Here is an 18,736-nt window from a genome sequence, read left to right on the forward strand (position 1 = left end):
TAACTAGAATTAAAAAAAATACTGTTTTATTAAAAAAAATTTTTTTTAATGTTTTATTTATTTTCGAGAGAGAGAGACAGCGTGAGCAGAGGAGGGTCAAAGAAAGAAGGAGGCAGAATCCAAAGACAGGCTCCAGGCTCTGAGCTAGCTGTCAGCACAGAGCCTGATGTGGGGCTTGAACCCACGAACTGTGATATCATGACCTGAGCTGAAGCCAGACGCTCAATGACTGAGCCACCCAGGTGCTGCCTAAAAAAATCTTTTTGTAAAAAAAGAAAAATGAAAACATTTGGCCCTGCTTAGTTATTCTGAGTATCAAATTCCACAAGGCATTTAACAAACTCCAAAGCACCAAGGAAGAATCAGTCATTTTATTATCACAAAAATGTTAACAAACAAAAACTAAAGCCAACCCCTAACGTTTCTTTCAGGCAGTCAGAACTACCCCATCTTCTAACCATCCCAAGCTCTGAGAAACATTTTCTTTTCTTTAACTGAAAAGGACATTGTGTGAACAGGTGATATAATTTGAATAAAATCCACAAAATAAATAATTGAATACTATCAGTGTTGCTTTTAAAAATTTTTTAACTTTGTTTTTATTTGTTTATTTTTGAGAGACAGAGGGAGACAGAGAGAGTGAGGGAGGGGCAGAGAGAGAAGGAGACACAGAATCTGAAGCAGGCTCTAGGCTCCAAGCTGTCAGAGCAGAGCCTAACACAGGGCCTGAACTCACGAACCAAACTGTGAGATCATGACCTGAACCAAAGTTAGAGGCTTAACCGACTGAACCACCCAGGTGCGTCCTCAGTGTTGCTTTTTTTAATGTGTACTTATTTTGAGAGAGAGAAAGTGCACAAACGTGCACAAATGGAGAAGGGGCAGAGAGAGGGAGACAGAAAGACGATCTTAAGCAGGCTCTACATTCAGAACGGAGCCCAGCGTGGGGCTCGATCTCACAACTGAGAGTTCATCATCTCTGATTCTGAGATAATGACCTGAGCTGAAATCAAGAGCTGGAGGCCCAACCAACTGAGCCACGGAGGCACCCCAGCACTGTATCAGTGTTTATTTCCTGACATGATAATTGTATGATGGCTATATAAGAGAATATCCTTATTTTCATAAAACACATACTAAAGTATTTAGGAGTAACTAGGCATTCTATCTGCAACCTACTCTCAAATGATTCAGAAAAAATCATTTGTACTCACATGTAAAATATGGGTAGAATGCTTATGCAAAACATTAGGGCAATCTAGATGAAAGGTATACAGAATTCTTTTGCAACTCTTTGCATAAGTCTGAAATCACTTTTGAATAAAAAATTAAAAATAAACAAAAGTGGGGGCCAGTGTCTCTTAAACATTGTAGCTGTGTATTATGTGCTTCCGTACAGGTTCCAGCACATTTTTCTCAAAGCAAAGCTCAAAGCTGGAGCCAGCCCTGGGTAGGACAGCAGGATACATTCGTGGTGCCACATTAACATTCTCAAGGAATGGACATAAAAGTCAGGAGCCCAAACAGACCTGGCTTCCCCTGACATGTCCCAGCTCTATGATCTCTTTGACATCAATTCCATCGTCTCTTAGATGGAGAAGTGTACTCCTTTTGGGTCATTTTAGGTTACTAACTTCTAGTGACATTTACATTTTGTTTATTAGTATTGCCTTTTATTATGATATGAAACCTAACTATTACATCTTTCTCTTTCTTAAATTAATCTTAACATTTCACAGCTGTGAGGATATGAAATGCTATATACAGATGGTCTCCCACAGGACCCAGCACATGGTACATCTGTAATAAATCCTAGCTGTCATTATCCTTCAGTGTACACATATTCCTTGCTCATTTCTGAAATGCTGTCCCTAACAAATTCTTCTTCTTTATACACCATGCATAAACCTGAGTAGCCTTTTTGTTTTTGAATTTTTCTTTTTTAGATCCAAATTTTGCATCTTTAAACTTGGGGTTTGGTGTTTAATAGCTATTTCATGGATGCAAATTATTTGCTGTTAGCGTCCCTCTCTGGGTGAACCTGATAAACTATGTGTTGAGTACCTACTGTGTGCGCTAGAGATGGAGCATGAAGTAGACTTTTCCCCAAGTGCTGAAGGAGCCCAGGCTCCCGGGGAAGACGCGGAGAATGACAAGTGCCGTACCGGAGATGTGCAGGAAGAACGATGAAAGCCTACAGGGCCTGGGTGAGTCAACATGGCAGAGAAAGAAAGGGAGCCTCGTGGAGACACCTAAACTGGAACTTTGGGGAACACACACTAAGCACAGCTCCGTGACCGAGAATATGGCTCTGAGGTCTCTGTGCTTTGGTACTACCTCAGCTCCACTCCTTGCTCGGTGACCTCTCCAAGCCTGTTTCCTCAACTGAACAGTGGGGATCATAACGCAGTAAGAAACCATCCCAGAGTTTGCTGTATCAAATAACACAGAACATGCTCAATCAATGTGAATTACAACAATAGGTGATTCTGGTAATGACAGAACCCACCGTGCAGAAGGGACATGCAGCCATTCTGGAGAGAAGAAACACCTGCCTGAAGGCCACTCAACTGAGGGCATGCAGACTCTTTTCCCAAAGGCTAGATAAATGTCAGTATTCATCTAAATCTTTCTACCTACCAAGTTTTTCCCTGATTCATTTGATAGTCAAATTCGATCTGAACTCATCAAACTATGTAGACTCTACTTAACATGCTTGCTGTGAATATTAGTAGGTTTTACTGTAGCAATACTGATGTGTTGTATCATGGGCGCTATCTCAGACCTGCCTGAAAGTGTAATGTAATATACTGCACATACACCAATATTAACTTTCTAAAATCTGTATATTCTCTATTCTCAAACATCTTTGGCCCCATCAAATTGAGAGAAGGGTGTGTGCATATACCTGCTAGACTACAGATGAAAAGTGAACGATAGTGGGGGATAAAACTAGAGGTGGGTAGGGCCTAGATCACATGAGAGCTCCCGCACCCAGCTAGGATTCTGGGACTCAGGAGACTCACTGAGAGATTGTAATCAAGACTGTGAAGCCCACGACTTCATACTGAGGAGCTTGTTCACTGCGAGACTATAGAGGTAGTCAGGTCCATGCAAATTACTGTCTTGCATGCCACAGAAAAACATATATATATGTTAACATTACTGGCCTATTTCTCTTATGTTCTTTCTTCTTTTTCACAGGCCACTTCTCCAATTCCAGAGAACCCTAGTCCTGTATTCTAAGATGACAGTAAGTCTCTCAAGTAGGAGCTATGGATACCTAAGGGAACTCAAAGTAAATTTTAACACGCAGGCAGATGATAGGCACCCAAGTCCGACTGGTCTATGTCAAACAGTTCCCTCCAGTTAAATGTCTTCCTGACATAGAGAATCAAGACCCAGTCTTTTCCTGGCTCCACACAAGGCAAAAACCAATGCCTGAAAAGCCCACCTATAACTTTGGCAACTGGATGATATGGATACTTTTCAGTGAGTTTCATGTTTTTGCTTTTTCAAGCAATAATTCAGTGAAAAGTCAGTCCTCAAGTGGGTAAAATTTTGTGACTGGATTGGCCAATGCCTTGTGTCAAGTGGGAAGAGTCTGTTAATCAAAGAAAGAACCTAACGCCGTACTCAAGACCGGACAGCTCACATGCTGGAAACTCCTTTCACAGCAGAGCCTGTAAATCCACCAAAAAAGGGAAAATCAAACTGGTAGGACATGATCTGATCTTCAATGAACTCTAATGGATATCTAATATATTACCTACTGGCTACCCAGTATGTTTCTTTCTGCCTGTCCTTCTGTCCGTCTATGAGTTGAACACATACTGGTCCCCAACTGTGTGTCACACATGGTGCTAAGTGCAAGGAAGTGGAAACTTACTGTTTTGAGATAACCGTTCTATTTCCTAGGTAATAAAGGCCGAATGCTGGTATCATTTCGCACAGTAAAACTTTCATGTTCTCAAATATCACTAAACTCAGCTCTCTAGAGGTTTTGAAAATACACGGCAGGAGTGAAATTTATAATATATGAATCATCTTTCATTAAAAGAGCTTTTAAAACAATATATGATAGCACTGAAGTAACTCTCACCACTTCTGGATTTAAGATTTCTTTTCCTTTTTTAATTAAATGTAATCTGAATCTTGAACAACATGGGCAAATGTCTATTTAGTTCTCGCTTTTGAACACTTTTTTCCACTGGCAACAGGGAGTCACTGACTGTTCATTAGGAAGGGACGCTCAGCCTCCATCCTACAGTATTGACTGTTCAATAAACTTCTCATAGGTTCTTCTGGGACCTTTGATTTCTTAGATGTTACTGCTCCTCGTGCTCTAACATTGCTTAAGCTTTAGAAGAACAACTACTCCACACTTGTGATGGCTCCAGGGAACAAAACAAAATTTTAAAAAAGAGGCCCTCAGAGCATACAAGGAGAGTGGGAAAAAGGGATGAAAAACTAAGGGAAAATCAACAAGGCAAAACTAGTATACCCCCTGAACTAAATGTATGTAGACGTAAGTGAGCTGATGGGTGTTGAGGTCCTGGGCACAGGACCTCCAGTCCTTGGAGTGAGGGCTCTGTGAAGGCTTTTTTTTTTTTTTTTAGGTTTTTTTTTTTTTTTTTGATGTTCATTCACTTTTGAGAGAGAGAAAGAAAGAGGCAACACATGAATGGGGCAGAGGTAGAGAGAAAGGGAGACAGAGAATCAGAAACAGGCTCCAGGCTCTGAGCTGTCAGCACAGAGCCAAATGCAGGGCTTGAACTCACAAGCCAGGAGATCATGACCTGAGCCAAAGTCGGACACTTAACCGACTGAGCCACCCAGGCGCCCCTTGAGCATCTTTTTTTATGCATTCTGAGCCCCTGGAAAAGCTCAGACACTTCCATAACTGCTAGGTCACCCTTAGCAGCCACAGTGACAGAGCTACCCACACAGCGGATGAGTGGTCAATGGGAAAAGGGGAAAAAAATCAATGTGGTTTTCATTTCACGGTCTTCCAAACAAATATAAAAACATCTTCATGAGTTGGGAGGTTGGCCTCATGTCTTCAAATTGCCTATTCAAGTAGTTGACCACAGAGCAGCAGGGAAACAGGGAAGATTAAATAAAGAGTCTCATAAATATTCTCCTCCCAGGGGACGATGGTGACAAGTGAGGCAGTTTATTTTTATTGTTATCATTAGACTGGTGGCCTCATTGAAAGGCGATGATTTGAAAGGCTGGGAAGAAGGGAAAACAAGATCACTGTGGTCTAGCTTTGATCCAAGCCTAACTTTGCTCTTCTCATCAGACTTTGGAAAAGACCTACCTTGTAATAACTCCACCCGTTTCCCACAAAGCACGCATGCGCAGGGCTAGCCTCAGTGTTGCCACTCTGCTAAGAGTTACGAATATCAGCTCCGGACTCATACAGAAGCGTTGGAAACAGATCTCTAGGACTTACTAGCTGTGTAATCTTGGGCATGCACTTTCTCTTTTCTGACCCTCAGGGTCCATCCCTGTAAATGGGAGGATAATTCTGATAACTCCAAGAGGTTATTAGGATGGTTTGATCATAGAATTTAAACTTCTTAGCCCATGATAAGCATGCAGCATACATTAGATGTTACTCTTACTGCTGCTAATTTTAATTTTTCCTTTGCTTCTCTGACCATTCTTCCAGGCAAGCTGCTGTCTTTTGTGCAAAGCAGGACAGTTGACAGACTCCCACCAGAAGCTCTAGTTTCTGACCTTCTGAGAGGCCTTGGGTCATCCGACCTCGCTGTGTTCCTGGTGGCCTTCCATTAACATGGGTCCAGATGGCCCTGCCCAACTTTTATAGGAGTGGAATGGGGGTCACATGGTAGGTGTGACTTTGTAAGAAACTGCTAAACTGTTTTCCAAAGTGGTTGTGCCGTTTTATATCCCTACAAGCAGCATGAGAGGGTTCCAGTCTCCATATCCTGACCCCAACTTCAGCCAATCCAGAAGTGCCCTGTAGCCCTCATAGTGGCTTAAATTTCTATTTCCCTTATAAGCAGTGGTATGGAGGTAGAGCATCCTTCGCTCCTCTAACATTGGCCTGAGTAAAATACGGCGCCCCAGACCCAGGCCACACCCTTTGCTTTGGGGAACTGCCTCCTGGATGATGTGAGGAACCCATAGAGCTGCACATGGATGTCACCCCAACTGCATGGCTCTAACAATGTGGCACAATCTGATGGGTGGCATTTCTCTGGTTAGAGCCCAGAGCCTAGGGTTCTGGAACAATATTTTCTCAAGAAAACCAATGTCAGGCTGCAGAACAACTCTGCATCCTGATGAGCTGGTGGGGAGAAGCTCTGGGGTGTGTGTCATGTTCTCCTCCCAAGGGCATAGGGTGGGGTGGGGCAGAGCACGGGAATGGAAAGCTCTGGAAGACTGTCATGGTGGACAAACGAGGAGAAAGCAGGTGTGGCTGATTTGTGTCTTCCAGGTCCCACTAGGGAACACTGTTTGGTGAAAATGTTACTAATTGAGAGGCCAAATGAGCATCCAGTTATCTCTGGTAAAGTGGTGTGGGCAAATGACTGCAGCAACTGTCACATGTGGGGCTTTTCCCAGTCAATCAGGCCCCGCTCAGTGGTGACAGTTGATGAAAGGAAACACCACCGGATTGGGAAGGAGGGAGAAGACACTCAGGAAAATCTGAGTGCTTGCACACTTCTGGGGTGGGCGCGAGTGGGTGGGAAGCAACCTGACCATGCACTAAGCACCCAGCCAGCCCTGGCTCCGCCCTGGACAGGAGGGGCCAACAGGGGCCATAGGAGACACGGACCCAGTAAGCAGGACAGTTCATCTGAGATACAGGTCAGTACCAGTAAACACAAATAACTATTGGTCTGTGCAGGGTCCAAAAGGACAGAATAGCAAAACGTGCCAGAGTAGCTAGAGAACTGATTTGGGTTGAAAGGAAATACGTAAAGACTAACAGTTATTGTACAATTAAAAACATTTTTAAAATGTTTAAATAATTATTTATTTTTGAGAGAGAGAGAAAGAGAGAGAGAGAGATACAAACACGGGAGGGGCAGAGAAAGAGGGAGACACAGAATCTGAAGCAGGCTCCAGGCTCTGAGCTGTCAGCACAGAGCCTAACTTAGGGCTCAAACTCACTAACTATGAGATCATGACCTGAGGCAAAGTCAGACACTTAACTGACTGAGGCACTCAGGTACCCCTATTGCACAATTCTTAAAATATAGATGAAATCATTTCTATAGACAAACTTACAACAGTGCCTGAAATATAGTAAGCATGATATAAGTGATTGCAGATACTACTGGTATTGTTTTTTCTGGACTTTTGTTTTTTAAGTTTATTTATTATTTATTTTGAGAGAGAGAGAGAGAGAGAGGGAGAGAGGGGCAGAGAGAGGGGAAGAGAGAGAATCCCAAACAGGCCCCATGCTGTCAGCACAGTCTGACATGTGTGGGACTTGAACTCACAGTGAGATCATGACCTGAGCCGAAATCAAGAGACGGATGCTTAACTGACCCAGCCACCCAGGTGCCCCTTCTTTTCTGTGTTACACAAGCTTTACTGAGGTGTAACTAGCATTTGATAAGCTGGATATCATTCAAACGTCAAATGTGCTAGGTTGGGACACAGTGTACACCGGTGAAGACATTACCATACTCAAGGTGAATGTATCCACCAAGCCCAGAAGTTTCTGTGTGCCGTGTGTGCTCTACTCCTTCTTCTGTCCTTGCCCCTCTTCCCCCACTGCAGGCAACCACTGATCTTCCTTCTATCCTTAGAGGTTGGTGTGCACTTCTTAATATTTTAAATAGGGGGCGCCTAGGTGGCTCAGTCAGTTGAGCACTTGGCTTCAGCTCAGGTCATGATCTTGCGTTTGTGGATTCGAGCTCCATGTCAGGCTCTGGGCTGACAGCTAGCTCAAAGCCTAGAGCTTGTCATCAGATTCTATGTCTCCCTCTCTCTCTGACCCTCCCCTGCTCACGCTCTCTCCCTCTCAAAAAAAAAAAAGACACACATTAAAAAATATTATAAAGAGATGGAGTTACATATTTTAAACCTTTTGTTTGTTTGGCTTCGATCACTCAGCATACTTATTGTGAGATTAATCCAAGCTGTATCTTATAGGATCAGCTCATTCCTTTTCTTGCTTAGTAGTATTCCCTGTCTGGCCACTCCAATAAGTGTGTAGCGTATCTCTCGTGGTTTGCATCTGCATTTTCCAAATGATTAATGCCACTGAGCATCTTCTCAGGCGCTTGTTATTCAAATCCGTGCTTTGGTAAGATGTCTGCACCAGCATTTGCCCATATTTTCACTCAGCCTGTTCCTCCTCTCCTCTGGACCTCTGCAAGAAGCTATTTCACTGAAAGGGAATAGCAAGGACTCTGGGGTCAGTCCCCTAGAGGGCTCAAATGTGGCAAGACCCACTTAACTATTGTTTGCCTCAGTTTCCTCACTTGTGAAAAGAAGACAGGAACAGTGGCTGTCTCTCCAAACTGCTCATCACACGACATAAAGGATTTAGCACAGTGCTTGGTACACTGGAGGTACTTGATAAATGACAGCAGCTCATACTATTGTCTGTCTCATGATGACTGAGGTTGGGCCATAGATGCTAAACGTCCTCTGTCCAGCATCGTGTAGAACTGCCCTAGCCTCAAACGCCAGAAGAAGCACTACCCTGAGCTTCCTGAGTACATGATCTGTCTCTTACTGCTCACTGAGCCACCTCAACCTTCTCCTGGACAAATCAATGCCCAGCGAATCTTTTTTTTCAATGTGGTCGTGGGTCCCTGGCCCAGTCTCCATATGGAGAATCTCCTGAGAATACTTGTTCCTGGAAGGCTGACAACAGTAGGTCCTGGTGAAGAAAGAGGGAGCAGGCCACGTCAGGCACAGAACCCCAATTCTTTCATTGTTAGGTTCAACATTGGTCCTATCTGCACCACGTGGACTCCCTTCCCTGCCCATCTTTCTCAGTGACCTCTGCCAATGCCACCTGCTAAAGAGACCAAGATAGAGAAACGGGTCCTACCTGCCCACCGTTTTCTTAGCTATGACCCTACTAACAGAAGGTCATCTGTTCAAGGCCCGTGGCTGTTCTCTCCTCTTATGGTGCCCGCCTCATGGGCCCATACATAACCACATCCCATCCAGACCACAGAGGAAGTCACCTGCATGGTGGTATGGACACAGGAGAAAAGCAAAGTCAGGAAGAGAGAAGAGAGGGCTTGGGGCCTGAAGCTGGGCTGGCAGGAGGTGTCCCAGGGGGACCAGGGAAATGTCCCAGTCTATAGGGAAACTTCCTTGTCTACTCAAGACTTGGGCAGGCCCTTCTCCCTGTTCCCATCATACTCCAGTCATGCACTTACCACAGCAATTACCATCTGTGTTGTAGGCTCCTCCTTTTTGTCTTTCTTAATGGAGGCAGGCATGACACTTTCATCATATTTTGCACTTAGCCAGGCAAGTATAAGGAAATGCTTGCCTTTTTTTCTGTTTTCTTTTCTTTTGAGAAAGAGAGAGAAAAAGAGACAGAGAGACAGAGAGAGGGGGAGAATCCACTAAATGTGGAGCCTGGAGCCTGATATAGGGCTTGATCCCATGACCCTGGGATCATAACCTGAGCCAAAATCATGAGTTGGATGCTCAACCAACTGAGCCCCCCAGGCTCCCCTCAGAAAATGCTTTCTTAAAGAATGATTTAATAATAAACTTTTAGAGGTATGGAGTCTGCCTGAGATTCTCTCTCTCTCTCTCTCTCTCTCTCTCCCTCTACCCCCTCTCCATTAACCTGTGCTCTCTCTCAGAAAAGAAGAACTTTTAATTTTAGACTAATTTGACATTACAGAAGATTTGTGAAGACAGTATAGAGTCCCCATATTCTCCACACCCAGATTCTCCTATCATTAACATGCCATGTGAGGATATACCTATCGTAATTAAAGAAGATATTGATGTATTATTACTAACTGAATGCCGTACTTTATTCAAATTTGCTGAGTTTTCAACCTAAATGTCCTGTTTTTGCTCCAGGACCCCATCCAGAACCCCAGGTTACATTTAGTTGCCACATCTGTTTAGGCTCCTTGTGGTGGTGATGATTTCTTCAGACTTGGCTTGTGTTTTGATGACCATCAGAGCATTGAGGGGGACTACTCAGGTATTTCATACAATGTCCCTCAACCTGGATTTGCTGATGTTCTCCTTAGGGTGATACTGTGGTTATAGGTTTTGGGAGGATGATAAAGTGCCATTCTCATTACATCACATCAACGGTACGTATTATCAACATGGCTTATCACTGCTGATGTCGACCCTGGCCATTTGGCAGAGGTAGCGTTTGTCTGACTTCCTCCACTGTAAAATTATACTTTTTCCCTTTTTCACACAGTCGTCTCTGAAAGAAAGTCACTAATCACAGCTCAGACTTAGGGAGTGGGAAGCTATGCTCCACTCCCTTGATGGGGGAGTATCTACATAAATTATTTGAAATTCTCAGCATGAGAGATTTGTCTCATTCATTCATTCCTTTTTGTATATCACTGTAGACTCATGATGTATTCATTCATTCCTTCCTTTATGTATATCACTGTCAACTCATGAGATTTATGTTATACTTTGGGTCATTATCCAATACTACTCTATTTGGCTGCCCACAATGTTCCAGTTTTGGTCACTGGCAGTGCCCTCAATTGGCTCCTGATACTCCTTTTTTACTTTGCTTTATTTTTTGAGCATGTCCTTGCTTTCTGGCACTACAAGTTGCTCCAGGCTTATCTTGCGTATTTCCTCTCTGGTCCTAGAATCAACCATTCTCCATGGAATCTAGGCTCTTTTTATTATAGAAGGGTATTAGAAACCAAGATCTGGATACCAGGTGTGCTTGGAACAACACGCTGTTAGGATGTCCTTGTTTCTAGATCCTCTCAGCTGTCAGAGCTAGGAGATATATGTATATTTACTAACCTCCACACCTACACACACCTATAAACACTCATTATATGTATCCATCTGTAATCTGTATTACACTAAACACAAGGTCACTCTGATGCCCCTAATTCAAATCCATCACCACATGGATCATTTGGGCCTTAACAGATCATTTTTAATGATAGCACTATATTTGGTCTTTTGTGTTAGGTACGGTGCCAAACTGTTTACAAAGATCACCCTATTTAATCTTCAAAACAATTCTATATGGGCAAATAGTATTGCCCACATTTAACAGATGAAGAAACTGAGGTAGCAAAAGATGAAGTATCTTACGTGAACACAGTAAGTGGAGGGATGAGCACAGGGGCCTACTACATCTTTTGAGACTGATAGAGAACCACCATCCCCACATGCACCTAAGCCCTTGAAAAAGCTTCTGTTCTGGATGATTTAAGATGTGGATGGGATTCCCAGTTCCCAACAACTATTGCTCTGTTCGAATCTTGCGTCTTCAGCGCTGGTTCTACTTCCCAGGGTCCTTTCCCCATGTGACATGCTGACTGCAAGACGACGGGCTGAGTTACAACCTGACTTGACAAGTCAAGGAAGGGAGTGCGGGACTGATGGCAAGGATCAGCTCCACCTCACCCCGTGACTCTTCAACCCCTGGCTAACCCCTGCAGTGTGTTATCTTGGGCTTTGATGACTTGGTGGTAATTACCTCTGAACCAGGAGCCCTGCTTTTATGGAGTTAAAAAAAAGAACAAGTATTTCCACATACCCCCCCACACCTTGTTAATTAAATCATCTAAAGGAAGATAAATGTACAGCCCACACTTGTATCTTTCAAAATATCAAAGGTCTGATTAGCAAGTTTCATGTTCAGCCTCAAGCTTTTGTTCCAGATTCCTAGAAGTAACAGAGACTAGAAGGTAAGAAACTTCCAAATATTTACCAACATTTGGTTTCTTGGACATCCATCCATCCATTCATCCGTCTATCCACCCACTCATTCATTCATATCTAGAAAGAGGCAGCCTGGATCAAGCACAAAATATTCCTGGGAATTTTGCCTTGATCAACCTACTGAATAATTAAAAAAAAAAATCAGTAGTGTACAGACAAGAAGAAACAGAATCCTTCAGACCAGGTTGAAAACTGTTTTTTGAAAAGCCCAGAGCCCCCTCTGGTCCCTGTGTTCTGTTTGGTGAATTTTTCCTGACAGTTGGTGGTTTTATTTGCCAGAACCACAACAAAGGGGGTCCTTGAGTGTCCCTGGGAGTGTTTCCTCAGACCTGCGCCTCTCCTAGACCTCACAAAGGTGTTATTGTTGCTCCCTCACTGGGCACCCGGCACCTGAGCAAGATCAAAGGGACTTTCTGATGCCAGCGTGACCACAGTCTCGCCCTCACCACATAACATTAAAGCTGATGATTAATACCCTTGGCCCAGAAGGTTCCTTCCCACTCCCAAGTACAAAGTGAGGTGGGGGTGGGGACTTTGTTTCCAGCACAACATGACCATAATAAACTGGCATTTTATGGCCCTAATTCATTGCAACCAACTGCAGCTGTCCATCAAACTCGTGAAAGCCCAAACAGTTGCTTCGTGTGAGCCTTATATATCACTAGGAACGTGCATGAAGAATCTCCACCATTTATGAGCATCTGCTAGGTACTAGATATGTACGCCCAAAATTCACATGCACCAGCCACAGTATGAAACTGGCAGTGCCGCCTCCAGTGTGATGGAGGAAGAATCGGAGATTCTGAGAAGTTAAGGAGCTCCCTTCAGGTCACAAGACCACAAAGTGTACGAGCAGGTCTGCAGCCTGCCTCTTGGAGCTCTGACTCTCCACTTCTTAAGGGACATTATAATCGTTTGCGAGACAGCGAGGCACTGAGCAGAATGCATCTGGGAATGAGATGGAACTAGGTCTGAGTTCTCAGCTTCCACTTAACAGCTTGCGAGCCTGGGAAATTTTCTGGACTTTTCTGTGCCCTAGCTGCCTGATTTACAAAAGGGATCCTAGAGAAAAAGGCAGTACCATCCCCATTAAGAGACAAGGAGAATGAGAGGGGAGGACCTGGCAGACTCCCTCACATTCATTTGGACTTGCTTTTGTTCGGAAATCCGAATTAAGTGTAGTAAAAATGCCTAAAATTCAGATTTCACAGGAGAAACCAGATTAGATATGTCCCTGTGAAAATGGAGAATGATTTAAATAGGCTTCAATCAGTGTTCAGTTAGGACAGGCTAACCACTGTTGACTCATGTCAAGGGAAATAAGGACCCGCTGCCTGATGGGCACCTTCTGCTGGAGGCGGCCTGAGGCCTCTGCAGTTCTCTCCAGAGACAGCTGGCCACCACAATAGGGCTGCTAAGGGAAGAAAGATGCTGGGGTTTTTAAAACTTAGCTAAAGAAGTTCCACTTAACGGTGTGCCTGGGTGGCTCTGTCGGTTGAGCGTCCAACTTCGCTCAGGTCATAATCTCACGGTTTACAAATTCGAGCCCTGTGTTGGGCTCTGTGCTGACACACAGCTGTGGGTTCCAGCTTAGAGCCTGGAACCTGCCTCATATTCTGTGTCTCCTCCTCTCTCTGCCCCTACCCAGCTCACACTCTGTCTCTCCTTCTCTCAAAGATAAATAAATATTACCAAAAATTTTTTAAAAGAAATTCCACTTAAAACCTTGTCCATAGAAACAAATAAAAGGAAATTTTCTTCTTTCTTTCTTTCTTTTTTCTTTTTTGGCCAGGAGAAAGGGAGGGTCAAGGAAATCTACGACCTTAAAGTCTAGCACAAATGGCCCCTCGGGACGGTGTCCCTAACCCTGGACCATTCCCAGGCAAAGTCAGTCACAGTCTCCTTTCTGCCCAACACCATCAGTACTAGTAATCAGGAGCTAACCACTGTGAGGTGCTGACTTCATGGGAAGCACATCACATCGCCTCATTTCCTGATCATAACACCAGGAGCTGTGTACTAGAGCTCTCCACATTCTGCAGAGAAGGAATCTGAGACCCAGAGGGGTAAGCGCCTTGCCCGGGGGCCCATACTCCGTAAGCAGAGGAACTAAAACTGGAAACCAGCAGGGCTCCCATGCCCTGGGAGGCCAAGCACAATGTGGGCCCAGCGCGGATGCTCAGGATCACAAGTTCAATCTGAATGGAGACTCTCAGGCCTTATATTGTATTGTAATGGCTGCCACAATTGTGCCTCATCAACAGGAGGCTTCATGTCACCCTCACATCCCCAGGGTTTAGCACAGTTCTGGACACAAGAAGAGGGGATCAGTAAGTAAGTATATGTATCACTATTTGCTCAACCACAATATTTAGTGGTAATAAAGGCTCACTGGGTCCCTGCTGTTACTCACACAGTTTGACATGGCACGTGATTCCCTAGGCGGCTACGGAGATTCGGATTGTGTCCACTCTAATCCTCACCCACCTTCCGCCTCCTCCCCCTCTCTCCCTCTATTTTACTCATCTGGGAAACATCCAAGGAGTCGTCCATCTAAGTTTAACAGAGTAATGACTTTTAAATAAAAATATGGTAGAAATGGGTACTTATCGAAATGGAATGCTTTCAGACTCATGCATTTAAAGAAGATATAAATTTTAGGGCAGGCACTAAATTTTAACTGCAATCTTGGAGAACGCCTTTCCACTAATTCATGGAGAAAAATTAACAAAGTGAAAATTGCTTATCAGTGTTCTTTTGAAGCCATGATATGCAGCCTAATTCTATAGATCATCAGGCTGCTTCCAGGGAGATGGATTTATATTGATTGGGAGAGAGCTCAGTGGCCAAGGGAAACAGACACCCCATTGCAGAGAAGACTCAGCGATCCATTAGGGACAGATCAGCCCGGGAGCGAGGCATAGCCATCTTCGGATCCAATTTCACCCCTCACGCCTGAGCTCTCTGACCAGGCTGCTGTCAAAGACAGACTGAAACCTTTTCATACTTTTTAAGAATCTGGCTCAGGGGAAAAAGAAAGATCTGGCAAATCTAAGCACAGCTTTTGGGAGAGGGTTGGGTTTCTGGCTAAACAGAGCAGGCAGGTGGCAGGAAGGGAAGGAATTGAAGGGCAAAGGACGGGCCAGCCACTTAAGTCTCCTCTTGGATGGCCCCCCACTCCCTGTGTGGTGGCCCTGCCCTCGGTCCTGCAGACTCACCCCCATGTGACAAGAAGATGTTCCACAGATGACAGCCAGCCGTGACGTCACTGGCTGTCCCTCACAGGCAAGGCCATGCCCTCTCACATCTGCTCCAATCACTCCTGTGAGAAAGCAAAACAAAACAAAACCCTCTTGAAAAAAATAATGAGAAAGGAAAGCTAAGAACAAACATGCAACACTCCTTTTTATAGCCAAACCTTAGGAAAGCATTCCCGTGTAGGCCAGTCTCAAATGGAACCAACAGAATGTACATGCCTGCCACCGAGAAGCTAGGAAGTACATCCCGTCTGTGTTTGTTTCTGGCCAATATATAGAATCTAACATTGTAGTAATAAGAATAATTGTATTTGAATAATAAAAGGTGAAGCTGTGGGTGATCTTGTGCTCAGGAAATACCAGGGCACCATATTGCACATTTACATGTGTGACCCCATTTTATATTAAATCTGTCTCAAGTCTGTATTAGTAATGACACACACATTGGTGGAAAAATGGAGGTACGGACAGGTTGGGCGATCTGACCAAGGTCACACTGCTAGTAAAGAACAGAGCTGAATGGATCTGGTTTAACACAACACATTACAATCTCAAAGAAGGCACCTGAGCTGTTTGATAATTTGAATCTTTTTGGGCTCTCTAGGTCCCCATTATTACTATTACTTATCACAGGACTCTAAGTGTAAAGTGTTGGTTGACTGACAGTGAGTTTCCATTAAAAGAATGTGAGATAATGGAGACTTTCCCATTAAGGGTATAAGCTCAGGCTTCTTCTCCAGATTGTATTTGTTGAAACTTCCTGGATAAATGAAGTTATAAATGTGCTGATAGAGCTAAAATGACTATTTAGATGTACAGGAAACATTCTCCAGAATAGATCACATACTGGGACACAAGTCAGCCCTAATCAAGTACAAAAAGAGCGAGATCATACCTTGCATATTTTCAGACCACAACACTGTGAAATTCGAAATCAGCCACAAGAAAAATTTGGAAAGACCATGAATTCTTGCAATTAAAGAACACTCTACTAAAGAATAAATGGGTTAACCAAGAAATTAAAGAGGAAATTAAAAAGTACATGGAAACCAATGAAAATGAAAACATGACAGATGAAAATCTCTGGAACAAAGCAAAGATTAAGAGGGAAGGATATAGCAATCCAGACCATCCTAAGGAAGGAAGGAAGGTCTCAAATACACAACCTAACTTACACCTAAAAGAGCGGGGAAAAGAATAGCAAATGAAGGCCAAAACCAGCAGAAGAAGGGAAATAATAAAGATTAGAGCAGAAATCAATGATATCAAATTTAAAAAAAAAACAAACCCAGATCTGAATCCAGGAGATGGTTCTTTGAAAGAAGGCACAAAAATGATAAACCCCTAGGCAGACTGATGAAAAAGAAAAAGGAAGGACTCAAATAAATAAAATCATGAATGAAAGAGAAAAGATAACAACCAACACTGCAGACATAAAATCATGAGAGAACATAATGAGTAATTATATGCCAACAATTTGGGCAATCTGGAAGAAATGGACAAATTCCTACAAACCTATAAATGATCAAAATTCAAACAGGAAGAAATAAAAATTTGAACAGACCCAAACCAGTAAAGAAATGGGATCAGTAATCAAAAATCTCCCAACAAACAAGAATCCAGGGCCATATAGCTTTCCAGGGGAATTCTACGACACATTTAATGAAGAGGGAACACCTATTCTTTTGAAAATGTTGCAAAAAAAATAGAAATGGAAGGAAAACTTCCAAACTCATTCTGCAAAGCCAGCATTACCTCAATTCTAAAACTAGACAAAGAGCCCACTAAAGAGAACTATAGGAGAACTAAAGAAAAATTTCCCTGATGAACAGGTATGCAAAAATTCTCAACAAGATACTAACAAACCGGATCCAATAATACATTAAAAGAATTATTCACCACAATCAAGTGGGATTTATACCTGAGATACGGGGCTGGTTCAATATCTGTAAATCAATCAAGGTGATACATCACATTAATAAAGGAAAGAATAGAAGCACATGATTCTCTCAATAAATGCAAGGAAAGCATTTGACAAAATACAGCATCCTTTTTTGATTAAAACCTTCAAGACAGTAGGGATGGAAGGACCATATTTCAATATCAGAGAAGCCATGTATGAAAGACCCACCTCTAATATTACCCTCAGTGGGGAAAAACTGAGAGCTTTCCTCCTAAGGTCAAGAACATGACAAGGATGTCCACTCTCACATTGTATCGGAAGTCCTAGCCTCAGCAATCAGACAATACAAAGAAATAAAAGGCATCCAAATCAGCAAGGAGGAAGTTAAACTTTCATCCAAAAGACTCCACCAAAAACTGTTAGAACTCATATATGAATTCAGCAAAGTCTCAGGATATAAAATAAATGTACAGAAATTGCTTACATTTCTATACTTCAATAATGAAGTAACAGGACATCCAAATGGTCAACAGACATATGAAATCATGCTCAACATCACTCACCGTTAGGGAAATACAAATCTAAACCACACTGGGATACCGCTTCACACCAGTCAGAGTGGCTAAAATGAAAAAATCAGGAGACTACAGATGCTGGCAAGGATGTGGAGAGATGGGCACCCTCCTACACTGTTGGTGGAATGTAATCTGATGCAGCCACTCTGGAAAATAGTGTGGATATTCCTCAAAAAAACTATCAATATAACTCCCCTATGACCCAGAAATAGCACTTCTAGGGATTTACCCAAGGGATACAGAAGTGCTGATGCATAGGGGCACATGTACCCCAATGTTCATAGCAGCACTTTCAACAATAGCCAAATCATGGAAAGAGCCTAAATGTCCATCAACTGATAAATGGATCAAGAATATGTGGTTTATATATACAATGGAATACTACATGGCAATGAGAAAGAATGAAATCTGGCCATTTGTATCAATGTGGATAGAACTCGAGGGTGTCATGGTAAGTGAAATAAGTCCGGCAGAGAAAGACAGCTACCATAAGTTTTCATACATAAGTGGAACAGGAGAAACTTAGCAGAGGACCATGGGGGAGAGGAAGGGGAGAAAATAGTTAAGGAGAGGGAGGGAGGTAAACCATGAGAGACTCTTGAATACTGAGGGTAAACTGAGGGCTAATGAGGGAGTGGGAGAGGGGAAGGGGGTTGATGGGCATAGAGGAGGGCACTTGTGGGGACGAGCACTGGGTGTTATATGGAAATCAACTTATCAAAAAACTATAAAAGAAAAAAGATATTTTATAAACAGAGAAATAAATTCAGTGATGTGTTCCAAAGACTCACTAGTGTTTTACATTAAAGACATAACCTTAGCCCTCCCAAAATTAAATATACTTTAAAACGATTGTCCCTGAATAAAGACTAAAAAGTAAAGGGGATGTGTTAAAATAAAAAAAAATAATGAAGCAACAGAGAAATCAAGGAATTGATCCCATTTGCAATTGCGCCAAAACCTATAAAATACCTAGGAATAAACCTAACCAAAGAGGCAAAAAAACTATACCCTGAAAACTATATAAGGCTTATGAAAGAAATTGAAGAAGGCATCAAAAAATGGAAAAACATTCCATGCTTATG

The 18,736-nt window shown here is 42.9% G+C and overlaps 1 protein-coding gene across 8 annotated transcripts in view; it reads right to left on the reverse strand.

The window, feature by feature from the left end:
• FGGY (FGGY carbohydrate kinase domain containing) overlaps positions 1-18,736 on the reverse strand; it is a 418,690-nt gene that overhangs the window by 163,292 nt on the left and 236,662 nt on the right. For all 8 annotated transcript variants that reach the window (XM_029948058.1, XM_029948056.1, XM_029948055.1 and 5 more), the window contains one exon: positions 15,135-15,238. In XM_029948058.1, coding sequence (XP_029803918.1) covers positions 15,135-15,238 — 104 coding nt within the window. The remainder of the gene's footprint in view (positions 1-15,134; positions 15,239-18,736) is intronic.

This window comes from Suricata suricatta, chromosome 8 (genome assembly GCF_006229205.1).
Source record: "Suricata suricatta isolate VVHF042 chromosome 8, meerkat_22Aug2017_6uvM2_HiC, whole genome shotgun sequence".
NCBI lineage: Eukaryota > Metazoa > Chordata > Mammalia > Carnivora > Herpestidae > Suricata > Suricata suricatta.